A 19,704-nucleotide genomic window follows, 5' to 3' on the forward strand; every position below is an offset into this window, starting at 1 on the left:
AAAAAGACACTCTTGGTTTTTTGAGTTTCCAGAGCAAGAATCTGTCTCAAAAAAAAAAAAAAAAGAATCCTTGCAGCTAGAAGTCACTCGGGGGAAAAAAGGCAATCAATACCCTTATTGTATGTCTGAATATAGTAGATATCTTACTTTGATCTACTATACACAGCTTAGTTGGGCAACTTCACTCAGGATGAGAACAGTTTTTGGAATATGATTTCTGCTTTGTTCTGTCAAGTTTTAATAACTACCCTTAAACACTGATATTCCCAGAAAGGAGAGAACTTCTCAGCTTCATGACACATTTTAAAAATATATTCCCAGTGCAAGAGAAGAGGGCATGGCAGATTATTGACGCAAAAGATAAAAGTCCCGGTTGGACACGGTGGCTCACACCTGTAATCCCAGCACTTTGGGAGGCGGAGGCAGGCAGATCACCTGAGTTCAGGAGACCAAGATTATGCTGGCCAACACAGTGAAACGCCGTCTCTACTAAAAATACAAAAATTAGCTGGGTGTGGTGGCGTGTGCCTATAATCCCAGCTGCTTGGGAAGGTGAGGCAGGAGAATCGCTTGAACCAGGAAGTCAGAGGTTGCAGTGAACCGAGATCATGGCACCGCACTCCAGTCTGGCAACAGAGTGAGACTCCATCTCAAAAAAATGAAAAACAAAAGTTCCTTACACTAGAAGGCCTAACATCATGGAATCTGTGGTGGTGACTTAACATGCCTGTATCTCAGCTCACCAAACCCATGCACTTCGCCTAGATAAGGGAAATGTGGCTTCTTATAGCACTAGTATTTCTGGTTACTTTGATCTTTTGACTACAGATGAAGAATAAAAGAATGTGGTTGCTTTTTATTTCAGCCCGTGGTCTGGACATTCCTTCAATTAAGACTGTCATTAACTATGATGTGGCACGAGACATTGATACTCACACGCATAGGATTGGCCGCACGGGAAGAGCGGGTGAGAAAGGTGTGGCCTATACCCTGCTCACTCCCAAGGACAGCAATTTTGCTGGTGACCTGGTCCGGAACTTAGAAGGAGCCAATCAACACGTTTCTAAGGAACTCCTAGATCTGGCAATGCAGGTGAGAGACTGGGCACACTTTCAGTTGCTCCTGGTTGTAAGACCAAGACATTTTAGCAGTCCTGGAGCAGATAACATAAAAACTTGACAAGAAAGTTGGGTGGCAAGGAAGATGTGGGGCTTATGAGGTACAGATAGGAATTGTGAGATACTAAAATTCATCTAGTCTTATCTGGTCTCCTTCTTTCAACAACATCTGTTTTGAAAAGCTATTCCTTTGTACTAAAATCTGTCCCTGTAATTTCACCCCATAGCACACTTATGAGTAAATTTAATCTCAAAGATGGTTACTGTTCTTACTCCTCTTCTCCCATAAAACTTTTCTTCTGGGGGGGCTAAAAATGTGTGATGTCTTTGAAACAATATGTGTATAGTATAGTGCCCGCCCTTTTTTTTTTTTTTTTTTTTTTTTGAGACAGAATCTCGCTCTGTCACCCAGGCTGGAGTGCAGTGGCGCGATCTCAGCTCACTGCAACCTCCGCCTCCCGGGTTCCAGCGATTCTTCTGCCTTAGCCTCCCAAATAGTTGGGAATACAGGTGCCCACTACCATGCCTGGCCAATTTTTGTATTTTTAATAGAGATGGGATTTTGCCATGTTGGTCAGGCTGGTCTGGAACTCCTGACATCTAGTGATCCTCCCGCCTTGGCCTGCGCCTCCCAAAGTGTTAGGATTACAGGTGTGAGCCACCGTGCCCGGCCTGTATAGTGCCTCTTAACTATTCTGAGCAGTCTGAGATCTTAGACCTTTGACCACACTGATTGCCATCTTCCAGGTGTGCTCCAGTCTAAAGCTAAGTGAGGCATTCTAACAAATCAAACCTAGAGTCATCTGAATCCATGCTATCCCCAAATTACAAATGGGTTTGGAACACTTTGAGACCAGAAACTGTTAAGAGTTTGTCAAATGCCTAGGCCAGCTCACACAACTGGTACAACTCAGCTGCAGTGTGGCAGTGCCCGAGTTTCTGAGTAAAGGACCTGAACTGCAAGAGAGAAGAGAATGTTTCCTCCCCTGCTCCTGAGCACAGAGAGCCAGTCCTAAATGACCTTTTAAACAGGACAGATTTTGTCTTTGGCATTTTCTTCCATTTCTTTTTGTACCTCAGGCTTTCTGTGCTCAGAACTTTGCCCAAGCCTGCTGCCCTTCCTCTCGAGCACTTTATTTTGCTGATAATATGTGATTGTCAGATAAAGCTTTAACCTTCCCAGAGATATTTGCTTCCCCCCCCCGCCCCGCTTTTTTCTGAGATGGAGTCATACTCTATCACCCAGACTGGAGTGCAGTGGCGTAGTCTCAGCTCACTGCAACCTCTGCCTCTCCGGTTCAAACAGTTCTCCTGCCTCAGCTTCCCGAGCAGCTGGGATTAGAGGCATGTGCCACCATGCCTGGCTAATTTTTGTATTTTTAGTAGGGACAGGGTTTCACCATATTGGTCAGGCTGATCTTGACTCCTGGCCTCTAGTGATCCGCCCGCCTTGGCCTCCCAAAGTGCTGGGATTCACAGGTGTGAGCCACCGCCCTGCATTCTTAAGAGAATATGAGTAAGTATGATGAGTAGTATCCTGGCAGTGGTCAAGTTCAATGAAAACTTTTAGGCTCTGTAGGTAAATCTTCAGTTGTGTGGCTACCATCCTTTCTGGGAGTCTGCCCCTGTAGTCAGTTCTGATAAGCCTCACTTCACATAGCGTTTTTCCTTTGCTTCTGAACACACCATTTCTTTAAGCTCCACATGTTTACGTCCAATAGTATGTGGTTTGAGAAATAAAAAATAATCTCATTTTCCTCAAGGAAGTTAGAAGTAGCCAAAGTGACTCTGCATTTGAAGCTTATCTGCACAATTTCCCTTCCAGGAGAGCCTGAGGGAAGGAGCACTATAGGAAGCCTTAGATAAGGAACTCAGCCGCTTTTCAAATTTGGTGGATTATGCTACCAAGGAGAAACTAATCTGTGGTTCCTGTGAACAGTTCCTCCCTTAGCGTAAATGTGCTGGCTGAAAGTTAAGCAAAGAGTTCCCCCTTCCCACTTAATTTCCTCTTTGTCCTCATCCTCTTCCTCTGGTCTTTTCTCCCTCCCTTGAGTTAACCTTGAATTTTGTTCAACGCAGAATGCCTGGTTTCGGAAATCTCGATTCAAAGGAGGGAAAGGAAAAAAGCTGAACATTGGTGGAGGAGGCCTAGGCTATAGGGAGCGGCCTGGCCTGGGCTCTGAGAACATGGTGAGTCTAGACTACAGTAGTGCCTTTAGGGTTGGTCTCATGTCCTGAATGTCATTAGGAATATTCTCATCTGCCTGGGAAAGCCTCAGTGAGTCCCTGTCTAGAAGGGAATTTGTATTTAATCTGATTTGAGTCAATGCAGTGCTCATTCTTATGGTAACTTTCTATTGAAGAAGCATCTTTGTGTACTTGGTTGACTAGGCTTGCTCAGGAAATTATTCTAGATTAGCAGTGATCTCACACTGTGGTCCCTGGACCAACAGCACATGCAAACTCATCCCTCACCCCAGACCTTGTGAATCAGAAGCTCTGGAGTTGGGGCCCAGCAGTCTGCTTTTACAGCCCTTCAACACTGGCCTAAAGCCTGCTGTTAGGGAAATGTTGCCATAGGGTCACTATAAAATCTAGCCATATCTTGTCATTAAACTAAAGAATGGATCAGGAATTTCCAAGTCGGGAGCTAGTTTTTCTCACAAGCCAGGTAACAAAAGTACCCTTTTGGTGATCTTTCTTAACTACCTGTTTTTTGTCACTTTGATTCCTAAGCCAGAGAAGAAAGCTGCCAGTATACTTTTCTGGAGCATTAGAGTTAAGCTTGGCATCTTTGATAATTACATACTTTGTTCCCACATTATAATAATAATAATGATTATGCATAATAATAGCTAATATTTATTGAGCACTTTATATGTGCCTGGACCATTCCAAGCAATCCGATATTTTAGCTCAGTTAATCCTCACAACAACCAAATGGAAGTTAGTACAGATAATTGAGACACCTAAAGTTACACTGACAAGCGTTTAAGCCGAAATTCAGACCCTTCATGGTCTTGATTCAGGGCCTTAGCAGTCAGTCACACAATATGCTATTCAGGGCCTTTTCATCTTTAACGTAATTTTTACTTAATTAATTGGATGTGTGTATGTAAATAATACATGATAACTTTGGGCATAATCTGATTGCATTTCTGTTTAATAGGGTTAATTCCCAGAAATAGAATTTCTGGGTTGAGGGCATAAGCATTTTTAAATGATTGTCACTGTCTTTTCTCACAAAGCAGAAGTAGCCTTCTAAAAGTATCCAGTTCCTTCGTAGCAGGAGCTATGAAGGGTTTTCATTACAATGAGGGCTAGTCTATGGCAGTGAGCTTTCCTGCTTATTTTTTCATCCTCATAGTTGTGTTTATTTTTTTAGGACCGAGGAAATAACAATGTAATGAGCAATTATGAGGCCTACAAGCCTTCCACAGGAGCTATGGGAGATCGACTAACGGCAATGAAAGCAGCTTTCCAGGTCTGAAATAAGCATTTCATTAAAAGCACTTTCAGGCCGGGCGCGGTGGCTCAAGCCTGTAATCCCAGCACTTTGGGAGGCCGAGACGGGCGGATCACGAGGTCAGGAGATCGAGACCATTCTGGCTAACCTGGTGAAACCCCGTCTCTACTAAAAAAATACAAAAAACTAGCCGGGCGAGATGGCGGGCGCCTGTAGTCCCAGCTACTCTGGAGGCTGAGGCAGGAGAATGGCGTAAACCCGGGAGGTGGAGCTTGCAGTGAGCTGAGATCCGGCCACTGCACTCCAGCCTGGGCGAGAAAAGCAAAACTCTGTCTCAAAAAAAAAAAAAAAAAAAACCACTTTCAGCAGTAACTCTTGGGCAGTGACAGAGGGGCTTAGTTTTCCGGGTTGTAACTGGGCTTACAGGCTTGATGCTAGATTTAGGGTCTTCACGCTGCTTAGATTTTGAATATAAACCTAACAGTAGCTTACTTGGAGATGCAAGTTGATCTAGAGAACCCCTTGTGCTGGTCTACTTGAGTCACACTCAGGGCCTGGGATTGTTGTCCTGCAGCAGGGTGTGTATTCCCTCCCTTCCCAACAGCCTGCAGTGTTGCCCACCTCCAACTCACTTCTGAAGCAAAATGTACTGATAGTCACACTAAGGTGAATCGATAGAATGAGTTCAAGGCAGGTTTTGTTGTCAAACTTAAATTTCAGTGTAAAAATTTTTTTTAAGTTTTCAGAACTTTTTGGTTTTGAATGGTAAATAACAGATAAATGTGCTAAATACACAGATGCTTTATTCTAGCCAATCAGGCTATAAAAGTACATTTCAGAACACTGGGGGTCCATCTCTCCACAGAGATCCACAAGTTTTCCTTTATAGCACAAGAACAAAAGGGACCATACTGTGGGGCCAGCAGGACACTAAAGTCACAGTGCCATGATAGCATAGTGTTTCTGTAAACCTCATCATTTGCCAAGTTGTATATTCAAGTTTCTTGAACTTGCTATCTTACCTACTCCTGATGTCTCTTTCTCTTTCAGTCACAGTACAAGAGTCACTTTGTTGCAGCCAGTTTAAGTAATCAGAAGGCTGGAAGCTCTGCTGCTGGGGCAAGTGGGTGGACTAGCGCAGGGAGCTTGAATTCTGTTCCAACTAACTCAGCACAACAGGGCCATAACAGTCCTGACAGCCCCGTTGCCAGTGCCACCAAGGGCATTCCAGGCTTTGGCAATACTGGCAACATCAGTGGTGCCCCTGTGACCTACCCATCTGCTGGAGCCCAGGGAGTCAACAACACAGCTTCAGGAAATAACAGCCGAGAAGGGACTGGGGGCGGCAACGGGAAAAGAGAGAGATATGAGAACCGGGGCAGTAGCCGTCACAGTCACGGAGAGACTGGCAATCGGCATAGCGATAGCCCACGTCATGGAGATGGTGGTCGCCATGGAGATGGATACCGCCACCCAGAAAGCAGCAGCCGTCACACTGATGGCCATCGGCACGGAGAGAACAGACATGGAGGAAGTGCAGGCCGGCATGGGGAGAACCGGGGTGCAAATGACGGTCGGAATGGGGAAAGCAGGAAAGAAGCTTGTAATCGTGAGAGCAAGATGGAGCCCAAGATGGAACCCAAAGTGGACAGCAGCAAGATGGACAAGGTGGACAGCAAGACAGATAAGACAGCTGATGGCTTTGCTGTCCCAGAGCCGCCTAAACGCAAGAAAAGTCGATGGGACAGTTAGAGGGGATGTCCTGAAGCGTGAAATCAGTTGTCCTTAATTTTTAGAAAGATTTCGGTAACTAAGTGTCTCAGGGCTGGGTTGGGGTCCAAAGTGTAAGGACCCCCTGCCCTTAGTGGCTGGAGCTTGGAGACATTACCCCTTCATCAGAAGGAATTTTCAGATGTTTTCTTGGGAAGCTGCTTTGGTCCTTGGAAGCAGAGCTGGGAAGCTTCCTTTGCCTCTAGGTGAGTTGTCATGAGGGTGAGTTGAGGTTATCTTGGGATAAAGGGCCTTCTAGGGCACAAAACTCACTCTAGGTTTATATTATACGTAGCTTATATTTTTTACTAAGGTGTCACCTTATAAACATCTATAAATCGACTTCTTTTTCTTAGTTGTATGGCCAGGCAGTCCCCTTTTTAGGAGTTGGCTTCTGCAAATTCAATCCATTAAACTAACTGTTGGGGAACAATTTGGTAGTTGTAGACATTTGCAGGGAAGGGAGATGTCTGATTCTAAATGGGAGTTGATGCTCAGGTCCCCAGCCACGTTTGCGTCCAGCCCTGAGACATGTAGGAAACACTTTCCAGACCCAGGCTCTGAAGATTCCCAGAAGCCACAAGGATTGAAGGGAAAAGGTGATCCTGGTAACTGTTCTAGGATTGCTCCAGGTCTGAGATGGTGTTGCTAAATTTAAAATTAAACAAAAAACCCAACAACAGCTTTTAAAGTGTCTTCTATTTCATTGTATTTTTTTTAACTTGCCCCAATGATAGAAAAGTCTTTTGCTGAAATGATTTTGATGATTTTTGTTCTATGTTGTTTATAAAAGGAAAAGAAATATACAAACTTTGACTTTTGTGACTTTGTGAAGGTTTCTTTAAGATGTGCATTCCTTTCTGCTTGCTCTCTAGTAAATGTTTTACTCCCGGGACCTGTGGATCGTTTGTCATTTCTGTCTCACCATGAGTTGGTACATCTTAGAATAGTGCCGCCCACAGTGTGCGTACTCAGATGTAGGGAAGTGCTTATTAAAACTGTCAGAAAAGACAACTCTTCCATTATCCTGGTTTTATTCAGGAATAGGATGGGGGAAGGCTTAAGGGGCTCACATGTCCAGGTGTAGACTACATGGAGTGTCGCTCCAACACTGAACTTCCCCTTAACAGTTTAAAAAAAGGGTCGTGGGTCTGTCAACACAGTTCAGCAGTGCTTTCATGGGAGACCTTCCTTCAGGCAGGCAGGAGGACATCCTCCTCTCTGCTCAAGACCACCACGGGAGTTCTAGGCACCCCGCCTCACTGTTCTTCAGACAGCTGTGATGTGAGCAGGGGCTGGGCTGCTTATCAAGGGGGCCAGACTGAGCCACGCCATACCCTTCCTCCTAGTCCCCATGCTCTCCTGGTGAGCCTGGCAGCTCTGCTTACTTCCGTTTGTGTTTTTTCTTTTGTTCCTTACGTTGCTGTGCTCTTTGGTCCTTCTTCATCCTTGAGTCCACCACCTTGAAATGACCTCTGACTCCAGCTGGCCGGCGCACTTTGCGGCCCACACCTTTTTTGGCTACAACGTAGGTGACATGGTGTTTCTCCTTGCCAAGCCCAGCCTTCTTGTAGAGACTACAGGGGGAAGAGAAGAGGTTAGAGGCTTGCTTTCCGCTGCACTTTTAGCCCTGTGTACCTTTGTGGTGTCCTCCCGTTACCTTCTCAGCTGTGCCACTTTCTCTCGTTCTGAGATGTCCACTGTGTTCACCACGGCTTCTGCCTTCTTCCTGGTCTGCTCCAGCCTCTTCAGCATCTGCGGAAGGAACCTGTCAGGTGACCTCTTCCCCATCCCCGACCCCCCCAGTCTCTGGAGGCCCCATCACTTACCCTCCTTTTCTTTCTAGCCTTTGCCTCAGCCACCTTCTTGATGGGACGTGCATTGATTTCCCGCCAGCGTTTCCGGTAATGCTCCACCTCCTCCTTACCAATAGGCAACTGTCGTATTCGGTGCTGCTTTTCCTCTTGCACAAACCACTCTGGAAGCTCCCCCTCATCCTCATTAAATGTGTACCTGAGTGGAAAGGAACATCTGTCCAATATCCAACATTCCAGGCTTTCTAAAGAAATTACCGGACCGGGCGCAGTGGCTCACGCCTGTAATCCCTGCACTTTGGGAGGCTGAGGCGGACAGATCACCTGAGGTCAGGAGTTTGAGACCAGCCTGGCCAACATGGCGAAACCCTGTCTCTACTAAAAATACAAAAATTAGCTGGGCATGGTGGGCGCCTGTAATCTGTAATCCCAACTACTCAGGAGGCTGAGGCAGGAGAATCGCTTGAACCTGGAAGGCAGAGGCTGTAGTGAGTAAAGATTGTGCCATTGCACTGCAGCCTGGGTGACAGAGCGAGACTCCATCTCAAAAAAAAGAAAAAACCCATTTACCCACCAGACCCTGGTCACTCTTGATGAGTTTCTGGCCCCTTTACCGGTTGAAGGAATTATCTATGAGATCTCTCTTGGCCTTTTTGGAAGAGGCAATAACAGCACCTAGAGCAAGGCCTTCAGGGTCCAGTATCTGATGTTTTGCTAGGGAAGGAAGGAGAAAGGTCAAAGCTCAATTCCCAATACTGACACTTCCAGTGGTCTTTTCTCATTCCACTGTATACAAAGCTCTCTCACCTGGGTCCTCGATAGGCACTATCTCAAACCCATTATCATCTGACTTAGGCCCACGAGTTCGCTTCTTACCACGGAGGGGTTCCCAGCTGTGAAGAGGGGAGGATTCTGAGTGATTCCACCACTTTGTACTAAGATCGCACTCCCACGGAATTTGCAAAAAATCCTCCCATGCAGCCTGTACCCCAGACCACTTAAATCAGGATTGTCAGTACAGTATTTTTAACCCTCCCCATCTGCAGCCAAGATTGCGAACCCCCAATTTAGAGAAATGGTTCAAGCCACTGCTTCCTTTCCATCCCTTCTCTCAGCTGCAACCACTCACCTCTCTTCATCCTCACTGCTACTACTACTATCACTGTCTGAGATGCCATCCTCTTCTTCCCCTTGAGGACCAGTGGCAGCTTCTGTCCCCGAAGAAGCCTCTGTTCCCTTAGGGGCTTCATCTCGGCACAGGGGAGACATTATCTCAGTCTTCAAACAGGAAGGCAGTGTCTGTGGCAGCTGCTGCGGCTGCTGCTGCTGTCCCTTCCGCCGGCTCTCAAACAATAGCTGGGCCTGACTGATCTCTAGGGCCTCATCTGCATCATCCTCGATCCCAACAAAGCTGCCCTGTGATGGGAGAACATCAGCTGCCCTTCTCCCAAGGAAGACTCATCTCCCAGCAGTCTTGCCCCCAGCCTCTCCTTACCTTTGAGAACCACAAGTTGGCTTGTTCTTCCTGCAGTATTGCCTTTTCCTCCAGTGGTACCAGCAGTGGATTCTCCTCCTCCTCCTCCTCTTTATCATCTTCCACTTCAGTAAATCGCACACTGTAGACCCAAAGGAAAGTAGGGGGCTCAGAGACCCAGAATACCTGGTGCCCTTGCTCCCCTACTCAGGCTCTGGCAGTACCCACCCCAACGCTGCCTCAGAGTGGCAGCATTCCCTCTGGCGCGCACACGTGCCCCTTACTGCTTTTGGTCCCTTAGATCCTGATGTCCCCTGACTCCTGCCAGCTCCTCTGGATCTAGGTCGCTATCCACAGATGTGTCATCACCGTCGTCCTCAACATCTGACACATAGATGTCATCCCTCGGCAGATCGGACAGAAATGTGTCTGCTGCACTCATATCCCCTTGTGTTACTTCCTCTAATAACTGTAACAGAAACAAAGGTGAACTGTTTAAAAGGAAACATACTGTTTTTTTTCTGTGTCCCTCACCTCAGTCTATGCTCAGCAACACTAGGAAGAACACTGGCAAATCCATTATCCTTTCACAGACGGGAAAGCTCAGATCCAGGGTAGTGAATGGCCTGTTTACAACATCCCGTTCTAGGCTATGTTACTGATCCATCCCACTGAGCTGTCTTGTCTCAGTGGTATCACAAATAGGTCTTATGGGAAGGTACTCTACAGCCTATATAGCACCAAATCTTAACATACTCTACAACATTGGTTTTCCTTTAAAAATTATTCTCAGATGGCATCTCAATCACCTCCTGAGAATACCATCTACACAATCTGTCTCCACTGAATAAAAGGGGCCCAGCCAACATACATCCAACAGAACTGTCCCACTTAAACCAATTGTCAGAACCTTTTATTTTCCTCATGCAGAGATACAAGGCTGGGTATGATGGCTCACACCTGTAATCCCAGCACTTTGGGAGGCTGAGGCAGAAGGACTGCTTGATGCCAGGAGTTTGAGGCTACAGTGAGTCATGATGGCACCACTGCACTCCAGCCTGGGTGACAAAACAAGATCTTGTCTCAAAGGAAAAACCCCAACCACTATTTCTTGAGTGTTTATCACATATGAGGGATTACACCTTTTTTTATTCCTCACAAAAACTCTAGTAGGTAGGTTCTATTACTGTTTTACAGATGAGGAAACTGAGGCAGCAAGGATAAGTGGTAGTCAGCTCAGTCACTTCACACAGCTCCAGGTAGTAGAGCTGGGAAGAAAACCTGAGCCTGTGTCTGCTCTAGGGCCACCATGCTCTACTGCCTCCTGTACAACAAAGATGACTTGATTATGACACTCCCACATATAAACCACAAAAGTTCATTTTGTTTGTGACCCTGATTTTATCAGGAAAAACATGTTCTTCAGTATTCAGTGGAAGCAGCCTAATGTGAGTGCTCACTTGGTCTCAATGAACTGAAGAAGGCTGCTCCCCTCTAAGGGAGACCCTCTCTTCCTCTGTGCTTATAACTCAAGTAACCTGGCAGCATCCATTATAAGTTCTTTTCTGATGTTCTAGTTCTTCAAGAATAATCTATCACAGCCATCTATCTACCTAACTTCATCCTTTTAGGTTTATGTTTCTTTGTGACTTTAGACTCACCAAGGCACCCTGTGGTGAAGATAGCAACCACAGCCTATCATTCAGCAACTTAAAAAGACATTCAACACCCCCAACCTCCAAACACCCAAACAGATTCTTATGTCGCCTAAACCTGCACCCCCCAATGCCGCCTCACCTGGTGACCCCGGATGGTGCGCAAGGAGAACATGCCAGTCTCCCCCTCGTCTGCAATGGAAACCCCAGGCAGATCCATCTTCAGCTCCACACGCTCCCGCTGCTTTCTCTGCTCACGCAGCAGCTTCTTTTTCTTCCTGAGGGGGTGGATTCAGGGAGTAAAACTGGCCCAGCTCCGAAGAGTTTCTATCCATGCCTTGCATTTTCTTCTCCCATCTTCACACAGAGGATCCCTGCGTTGGCGGACTCCAAGCTCCACCCCAGCTCCTCTCACCTCTTCAATTCCGCCACCTCCTGGGCCTTCATTTCTGCCAGGGTCTGGTTCAGTTGTTCCTCCTCCTCCTCCTCCTTAGAGGGCTGCTTTGTGATCCCAGCTATTGAGTCCTCCTCCTCACCTTCATCTTCCTCTCCAGAGCTGAGGCTGGCAAACAGTCCCAGGAGTTGGGTTATTTTCCTGGACTCTAGCCCTGGACACCCCGTCCACACCTGCCTGGCTGCGTTCCCTCCTCACCTGATGTCCAGTGCCTTTGCTTGTTCTTTCAGCTTCTTGGCCACATATCGCCGAAGTTTTGTTCTCCAGTTTAGTAGCAACCTGCCCCAGAGATACTATTACTGACCTTGCCATCTCCCTCTTTGTCCCTGCCCCCTTCTGTTTTAGGCTCACTACCCACCTTTTCAGGTTTCAGCTACATAAATCAAAAGGCTCAGGCCCCCACCCCAAACCTTTAGCACAGCAATATCCTCTTCCCAGAGATCCAACATCATGGCCTTTCCCACCTCCAGGGTTCCTGGCCCCCATGCCCACCCCACTGCATACCTGAGTTCCTTGCGCCCCAACACTCTGATGTCCTGACAGCACACCCGTATGTCCTCAGTGGTAGCTGGATGCTGTGCCAACTCTTCGTCATCTACCATGATCTGTTTGGGGGGAGGGAAAGGTGTCGGGAGATTCTCAGGCCATGTTTCCAGGGCTACCTCATGTCCCTCAAGGCTGGAGACTCACTTCGCTGGCCTTAGACAGGAAGTCGACAGGGTTGGCAGCTCGGAGGAAGTCAGTGACTGAGGTACGGTGATAAAGAGTGAGGTCGCCCTCAGCATAGCCTTCAGCCTTAGGGAGGAAAAGAGAGAAGGTTGGGCAGTCCCTTCTGGGTATCTGTAGGACCCAGCAGGCCCAACCTCTCCAGAGTTCCAGGACCCAAGGGTGGCCCCATTCCCCAAAACACACCTTTGGCTTCTTCTTAGTCACCAATTCAGTAACGGTCTTAGCCTGAACTTCAACCTCCTTGAAGGCAAATTTGGGGTCGAAGAATTTACTGTCAACCTTGTCAGGGGCCAAGAATCCTAAAAATGACAGGATATATTAAAAAGTGTGCTTTGGGAGTTGGGAGGCTGGATCAAGAGAAAGGAAATGACGCCCACCTTGGCAGACTACAAAGATCTCTGCAGATTCATGGCGAGAGGCTTGGGGCTTGGTGGCCTGGACACGGCGGAACAGCTGCTGAAAGATCCACAGCAGAGGCTGATAGTCACGAGAACGGAAAACCTTTGTGATGAAGCAGCCACCCCGAGCCAAAAAGTCACAAGCCAAACGCAGAGCCATCAGTGTCAAATGGGCTGTAGGATAGAGACAATTAGTTGAGGCACTGCAGCCCAGGAGGGCATGCACCCAACTCCACCATCGCCTGATCTCCAAACACCACACTCCCTGTACCTTGTGAGTAAGCATCATGGACCCAGCTAGCCCCCACATTGGGGGCCCCATCATTGAGCACAACATCAACCTTCCAGGTCTTCAGCTCCTTCCTCAGGGCCTAAAGAGAAGAAAAGGAACTATGGAAACACAAACACAGGAATGGCCCTGGTTCAACCATTTGTCCATCCCATTATTTGCTGAGTGCCCATTATGGGCCAAATGCTCTACCAGGCACAGGAGACAATAACAGTAAACGAAAACAGTATGTCTCTACCTTCATGGAGTTTACAGTCTGACAGTGAGTTCACAGGAAAAAACTTCACTAAAGATCTCTGCCCTTCTCCCAATTCCAAACACCTTTATCCCTGACTCTAAATAAAGGTTGGAGTGGGCACTACGAATACCATGGGTCTTGTACAAATGTCAGGGAAGAATGTGCTCAAAGCATGGTAAATAGAAAAAAATTGCCTTTAGAGGATTTCAGGGATGTGGATGTTTCCGTATAAAGGGGGAAGGAAGAGAGAGATTCCTATTACCTGCCTACAACGTTCTGTTGTGATGTCCTCCTGGAGAGTCACCACATTGGGGAGAGGCTTGATTGGAACCAGGTCCACTCCTGAAATAAATCAGGTCAGAGTATTCTAAAGGGTTGCCTCAAGCAGGGAGGAGAGAAATACAGGACAAAGTACTTTATACACCCACCCCTTAAAACATCAAGGAGAGCTGTCCGTTACTCACCCACAATAAGGCTGGATACAGGCATAAACTTGGCAGCTACCTGCAGCCTATAAAAGGAATAGGAATTTAAAAACCTACAGCCATCCTTGTCCCCCTCTTGGCAACTGACCTCTCATCCCTGGTGTTACGTGCACTGGCCAGAGCATGTCATAGGCACGTATTCCAAGCCCTTTCTCTGCAGTCAAGAAAGGAAACGGCCCCCAAGGGGACCGGGATTCGGAATTCGGGATTCCTCTCCCGCAATGAAACTGGAAACCACCGCAGCTCAGAACACAGAAAGCGGCCACCAGGAGCAACCTGTGGCGAGTGTTACGAACCATCCCCCTGGCGCAGCACACAGGTCCAGCAAGGCTCGGGCTTTCTGCAGGAACTGAAAGCGGCGATTGAGCTGGATCAGCTTGAAAGCAGATCGGGAACGGTAACCTGGACAAAACAACCAAGTGCGCAGAGGGCTTCACCATCACCAGCAAGATTTCTCTGGCCTCGCAACCCACCACCCCTTCTGCAGGAGAGGTACACAATGGTCAGAAAGAGCAGGCGAACCGGGTAGAGACTGCTCGCTCGCTCGCAGACTGAGCGAATCTGGACTCACCCGTCTCCTTCGCCAAGTGATAAAACTTGTCCCGTCGGCTTTTGCCAACTTTGCCCTTCTTGCCCATGGTGGAATGGGGGAGTATCGCTCAATCTGGGGAGAAAGTAGAAGTTGAGGACGTCTCTTTCCCGAGAACCAGATTCCACTTCCAGTTTCCCACTTCCCGCAGCAATTCCACCCGGCGCCCCTCTCCGCACACTCTACCTAGACCCACGGCCGCTTTCTCCACACTCGGAACCGCACATGTATGCAGCAAACGTACTTCCGCTTCCGCTTGCGTCCCCTGCGTCCCTGGCGCGAGGTTTTCCGCCATTTTGAGTGTGGCCATAGATTGTTCTCGATACTCCGCCCTCGGATTTTGTAAGTTGAAAGTTGAGACTAGCAAGGCACATTACAAGAACTAGAAATAGAGTTTCAATGACGCAACATTGAAGAGTTCTGCTCCTTCCTCTTCCCCCTCCAAAGTCCCTGAACTCTCGTAGTCGCCCCTCCCATCATGGTCCCCTTAGTGTGGTCTAGCCGCACACCCCGCCCATTGACCCGGAACTCTTCTCTGCCTGGTCTTCAGGTCCCAAGCCTCCGCTTCCGCGCCTGCGCGCAAAGACGACTCGGATGCCGGCGGTCTCTGCTGAAGAGAGAAGATGGCGCTTGACGGGCCAGAGCAGGTATGGCGGCTGCAGTGGCGGCCCGGCAGGTTATGGGGCTGGGTGCGGAGCGAGCGTGATCTAAGTGGAGAGCGGGCCGAGGCAGGAGGGTCGGGTGGGTCGGAGGTGGCTGGACCAGTCCAGGCTGGACGCTGCCTGCGACCGGATCTGCTGTGTCAGCGCCGCCCTCGGTGAGTCAGTGCAAGGCTGGGAGAGGAATACGCGATAGAAGCGGAGTGAGTGAGGGGAGCGATGGGCGCGGGAACGGCCGGCCCACGGGTCGCAGGAGACGGGACGCCAGTCCTTCGGCTCCGTTCCGCTTGCTCCGTCGGCAGTAACGACACCTCGGGCTTGTAGAGCGCTTCACGCAGTGCAAAGCGCCCCCGTGTATATCATATCGCCTCTCGGTCCTCCTAAAAGTCGTACAAGGTAGGCGGCGTTCCCATTCTTTTATTTTAGTCGTGGGAAAATGGAGGGTTCCAAGGGAGGGAGGGATTAGAACCCAGATGCTGAGCCTCCGAAGTCCAAACTTTTTTTACTACGCAAAGCTACCTGGTGTCAAACCTTACTCAAAGTGCCCTGCAAGTGGCTTTACCCCCTCGGATGTTTAACCTGTCGTTTAAGACTCACTCTGTGTCTTCAGATGGAACTGGAGGAGGGGAAGGCAGGCAGCGGACTCCGCCAATATTATCTGTCCAAGATTGAAGAACTCCAGGTGAGGACGGACTTCAGAGGGAGCTAGGAAGGGGGATGATGGGGGATGGAAACGGACTTCCACAAATCCATCTAATTCCACTGGGAGTGCAGTGGAAGAAGCTGCTGCTTCTCCTTTCTTGTTTGTTTCTTAGCTAGGAGGGTGTGTGTATCAGAAGTAAGCAATCTCTTGTTCTCCTCCAGTCCCACCCCTTTAACGGTCATAGTGTTCACAGTTTGTTGAACATCTTCAAGAGTCAAATCTTAACAGAAAAGGTACCTCTAGCCAAAGGTCAACCCTTTTGGAAGAAGCCCGAATGAAAAGGATTCTTATGAAAGGGAAACAAGCTCAGGAGATGAAATTTATCACCAAGAGGTTGGGTGAGGGTGAAGTGAGAATGTGAGGAAAGGCATCATTGAGGCATCTGGATAATGCTAATTCCATAGAGACTGAATGAAAGAAATTGGGCAACCCAGAACGCTAGCCTAAAGCACTAAACCATAGAAAAAGGACCGTTTATGTTGTTACTGAAATGTTTATGTTTACCAGTGAGGCTTCCAGCAGTAAGGTGTGGCTCTCAGTAGTAGGTATGGCTTCCAGTAGTAAGCGTTACCAACAACATGAACAGTAGGCTGTTAGTGTTAACAGTGTTATGTTACAGTAGGCTGTTAGTAGTTTAACTTTGGACAAGTCCATGGATTTTCAATTTCGCCCTAATCCCCTGCTTTGTTCAAGTGTCATCTGTAATATAAATTGGATGGGGGAAAGCCACAAAGAACAATTCTGAATTCCAAGTGCATTTGCAGGTATTGTGTTTAGTTTACCATTTTTGAATGCTTTTTCATGTGTTTTTATTCGTTCAGCTCAGTAGTCCTGAAAAGGAGCAGAGCAGCTGATGCTATACCCATGTGCCGTTTGGTAACAGATCTAGATTTTTAAAAATAGATTGCTTGAGCTTTACCTTTCTTTTGATTGACAGCAGCTGGGCTAGAACTCAGACTTCTCACCTAACAATCTTTCCACTAGGTGATGTTGCCTTCCTGCGACAAATTTGGTGTTACATGAGCCAGTTGTAACTTTTCTCCATTAGATTCTGTTATTCCTGGACCAGTATTGGACAAGCAGCCTTCTTTGATGGCTGCCATAAGCTCCAGAGGGACTCTTGGAGGACAGGGCAGGGTCATTAGAATCATACTGGAGAATCTGAAACAACATACAGGTGCCCTGTGCCCTTCCCTCAGCTCATTCTGACCTGTGAGGCCTTGGCCAAGATCCTACCTCCTCCTGTCTCCTGCCCTTGAGTAATGGAATTCGTCTCTTGTCCGCCACAGCTGATTGTGAATGATAAGAGCCAAAACCTCCGGAGGCTGCAGGCACAGAGGAATGAACTAAATGCTAAAGGTGAGTGGAGAAAGATGGGAAGCTGCATGTGGACAGTTTGTCTGAGATCTGTCCTAACCTCCCTGCACAGCGTCTTCACAGCAGTGCTTACTGTTTTCTCCCTGTCGTCATCTAGTAGTTTCACATGCCTCTCTCTTTCCTGAGCCCCATTGTAGCCTCCTTAAATACATGAATTTTTATCTTTGGTCGTCGTTTAATAACTTAAGAATGATGCTTAGCTCATGCATGTAGAATTGGGTCCTGGAGACTCCAAAGGAGTAGCTAGGTGACCACCGTGTCTGTTTGCCATCTAGTTCGCCTATTGCGGGAGGAGCTACAGCTGCTGCAGGAGCAGGGCTCCTATGTGGGGGAAGTAGTCCGGGCCATGGATAAGAAGAAAGTGTTGGTCAAGGTAAAAGCAGCATGACCCCAGGGACCAGCTCGGTCTCCACTGGATTCCCCCGCTTTGTGTGTAGCCTTGGGAGACAGGGTTCTGTGTTCTGTCAAGGGATTCTCGAAGGTCTTCCTGGGTAGGGTTAGTGATTTGGTGGCTGTCAAGGAAGATCATGAGCTCTTCTTTCTTTAGGTACATCCCGAAGGCAAATTTGTTGTAGACGTGGACAAAAACATTGACATCAATGACGTGAGTGTAGCAGGTGAGGTGGCGGTGGGGTCAGCTCTTATTTCTTGTTGTACCACTTCTGAAACTCGCCCCCTTCACCCAGGTGACACCCAATTGCCGGGTGGCTCTAAGGAATGACAGCTACACTCTGCACAAGATCCTGCCCAACAAGGTAGACCCATTAGTGTCACTGATGATGGTAGAGAAAGTACCAGATTCGACTTATGAGATGATTGGTGGACTGGACAAACAGATCAAGGAGATCAAAGAAGTGATCGAGCTGCCTGTTAAGCATCCTGAGCTCTTCGAAGCACTGGGCATTGCTCAGCCCAAGGTGAGGAGCAGGGCTTCTCCGGCAGGGCCAAGCTGTACTTTACTACTCCTGCCCCAGCCAGCCCTACTGCAGGGGTCAGGGAGGCACCAGGATAGGCTGCATCCTGCTTGGACTGGCCCTCCCTGTGAAGAGTGGTGGGGGAAGTGTTCCTAGGGCAGTGAGGTGGTTTGGATATAAGCTCCAGAACAGCTCCTTGATGGTGTTTTTTTTTGGTATCCCTAACATCTAGCAAGGGACCCAGCACTCAGCACTCGGTAAATGTTCACTGAATGAGATGAGGGGTGTAGCTTTCTGTCCTGAGTGCTGCTGTTCCCCTGTAGGGAGTGCTGCTGTATGGACCTCCAGGCACTGGGAAGACGCTGTTGGCCCGGGCTGTGGCTCATCACACGGACTGTACCTTTATTCGTGTCTCTGGCTCTGAATTGGTACAGAAATTCATAGGGGAAGGTAACCATGGCCAGTAACGTGAGAGGCAAAAGGTAGGGGGTTAGAGAGCTAATAAGCTCCCTAACACCAGCTTGGCCTCCACACAGGGGCAAGAATGGTGAGGGAGTTGTTTGTCATGGCGCGGGAACATGCTCCATCTATCATCTTCATGGACGAAATCGACTCCATCGGCTCCTCGCGGCTGGAGGGGGGTTCTGGAGGGGACAGTGAAGTGCAGCGCACGATGCTGGAGTTGCTCAACCAGCTGGATGGCTTTGAGGCCACCAAGAACATCAAGGTAAGGTGGTAGCAGCCTTGGGATGGGCCCAGGGAAGGCCTGGGTGCCACGCAGGTTGAGGAAGAGCTTAGCTGATCCTCATCCACTTTCTCTGCTCAGGTTATCATGGCTACTAATAGGATTGATATCCTGGACTCGGCGCTGCTTCGCCCAGGGCGTATTGACAGAAAAATTGAATTCCCACCCCCCAACGAGGAGGTTTGTGATGGGCGCTGTGCAAAGTGGCTCTGGCAGTGGGGGTAGGGGTGGGGTGTGGGGCTCAGGCCTTTCCTTGACATCTCCAGGCCCGGCTGGACATTTTGAAGATTCATTCTCGGAAGATGAACCTGACCCGCGGGATCAACCTGAGAAAAATTGCTGAGCTCATGCCAGGAGCATCAGGGGCTGAAGTGAAGGTAATTGGAGGACCCACCAAAAACAGGGCAGAGGCAGGAAGCTCTGGGCTCAAGGGCCACAGATGAGGGGCACAGCAGTGGAGCCTCAACTTCCTTTTCCTGTTCAGGGCGTGTGCACAGAAGCCGGCATGTATGCCCTACGAGAACGGCGAGTCCATGTCACTCAGGAGGACTTTGAGATGGCAGTAGCCAAGGTATAGGCCTCCCTCTTTGTGCCTTTGCTGATGGTGGCTCTGGGGCAGTGGGCTAGGGCATGCTTGCGTTAGTAACTTAACATTCATTTTCTCCCCCGCCCCTAGGTCATGCAGAAGGACAGTGAGAAAAACATGTCCATCAAGAAATTATGGAAGTGAGTGGACAGCCTTTGTGTGGATCCCTCCAATAAAGCTCTGTGGGCCAAGTCCTCTAGGACTCCAGTCTGTTAATGAGGGCTGTGCTGTTCAAGGACCA

At 48.5% G+C, this 19,704-nt stretch overlaps 3 protein-coding genes across 5 annotated transcripts in view; 2 read left to right on the forward strand and 1 right to left on the reverse strand.

Annotated features, from left to right (window-relative positions):
- Positions 1–7,249, forward strand: part of DDX42 (DEAD (Asp-Glu-Ala-Asp) box helicase 42) — a 49,429-nt gene extending 42,180 nt beyond the window's left edge. For both annotated transcript variants that reach the window (XM_011947942.1, XM_011947941.1), the window contains 4 exons: positions 866–1,092; positions 3,198–3,308; positions 4,504–4,602; positions 5,635–7,249. In XM_011947942.1, the coding sequence (XP_011803332.1) occupies positions 866–1,092; positions 3,198–3,308; positions 4,504–4,602; positions 5,635–6,336 (1,139 nt within the window). In that variant the 3' untranslated portion in view covers positions 6,337–7,249. The remainder of the gene's footprint in view (positions 1–865; positions 1,093–3,197; positions 3,309–4,503; positions 4,603–5,634) is intronic.
- Positions 7,250–7,371: 122 nt separating this feature from the next.
- Positions 7,372–15,283, reverse strand: FTSJ3 (FtsJ homolog 3 (E. coli)). 2 transcript variants are annotated; one of them, XM_011947965.1, is made up of 22 exons: positions 14,982–15,259; positions 14,666–14,839; positions 14,462–14,554; positions 14,187–14,292; positions 13,870–13,916; positions 13,668–13,747; positions 13,150–13,249; positions 12,858–13,052; positions 12,664–12,779; positions 12,442–12,546; positions 12,256–12,356; positions 11,950–12,030; positions 11,713–11,859; positions 11,440–11,575; positions 9,927–10,111; positions 9,664–9,784; positions 9,298–9,584; positions 8,976–9,061; positions 8,783–8,882; positions 8,184–8,367; positions 8,015–8,109; positions 7,372–7,931 (listed from the first exon to the last, which is right to left on the reverse strand). In XM_011947965.1, exons 3-22 carry the CDS (start codon positions 14,526–14,528, stop codon positions 7,739–7,741), a joined length of 2,532 nt encoding a protein of 843 aa, XP_011803355.1. In that variant the 5' UTR covers positions 14,529–14,554; positions 14,666–14,839; positions 14,982–15,259; the 3' UTR covers positions 7,372–7,738. The 2 variants fall into 2 exon arrangements, with proteins under 2 accessions (XP_011803355.1, XP_011803354.1); XM_011947964.1 differs by having other exon boundaries at positions 14,666–15,283.
- On the forward strand, positions 14,798–19,658 carry PSMC5 (proteasome (prosome, macropain) 26S subunit, ATPase, 5). Its single transcript, XM_011947963.1, has 12 exons — positions 14,798–15,126; positions 15,749–15,820; positions 17,131–17,200; positions 17,494–17,591; positions 17,766–17,822; positions 17,905–18,135; positions 18,456–18,582; positions 18,669–18,859; positions 18,959–19,057; positions 19,144–19,254; positions 19,362–19,448; positions 19,554–19,658. The coding sequence occupies exons 1-12, from the start codon at positions 15,103–15,105 to the stop codon at positions 19,605–19,607; spliced, it is 1,221 nt and encodes a 406-aa protein (XP_011803353.1). The 5' UTR covers positions 14,798–15,102; the 3' UTR covers positions 19,608–19,658.
- Positions 19,659–19,704: the final 46 nt, after the last annotated feature.

This window comes from Colobus angolensis, unplaced genomic scaffold, assembly GCF_000951035.1.
Source record: "Colobus angolensis palliatus isolate OR3802 unplaced genomic scaffold, Cang.pa_1.0 Scaffold271, whole genome shotgun sequence".
Lineage (NCBI taxonomy): Eukaryota > Metazoa > Chordata > Mammalia > Primates > Cercopithecidae > Colobus > Colobus angolensis.

Bases quoted from the DNA above. Each gene is read 5' to 3' on its own strand.
- FTSJ3 (XM_011947964.1), bottom strand. From the start codon at position 14,528: ATGGGCAAGAAGGGCAAAGTTGGCAAAAGCCGACGGGACAAGTTTTAT. The intron at 14,293-14,461 runs GTGAGTCCAGAT...TGTTTTGTCCAG, and splicing joins TCACTTGGCGAAGGAGACGG to GTTACCGTTCCCGATCTGCT. The intron at 13,748-13,869 runs GTGAGTAACGGA...GATTTATTTCAG, and splicing joins TGTATCCAGCCTTATTGTGG to GAGTGGACCTGGTTCCAATC.
- PSMC5 (XM_011947963.1), top strand. From the start codon at position 15,103: ATGGCGCTTGACGGGCCAGAGCAG. The intron at 15,821-17,130 runs GTGAGGACGGAC...TGTCCGCCACAG, and splicing joins CCAAGATTGAAGAACTCCAG to CTGATTGTGAATGATAAGAG. The intron at 19,255-19,361 runs GTAATTGGAGGA...TTTCCTGTTCAG, and splicing joins CATCAGGGGCTGAAGTGAAG to GGCGTGTGCACAGAAGCCGG.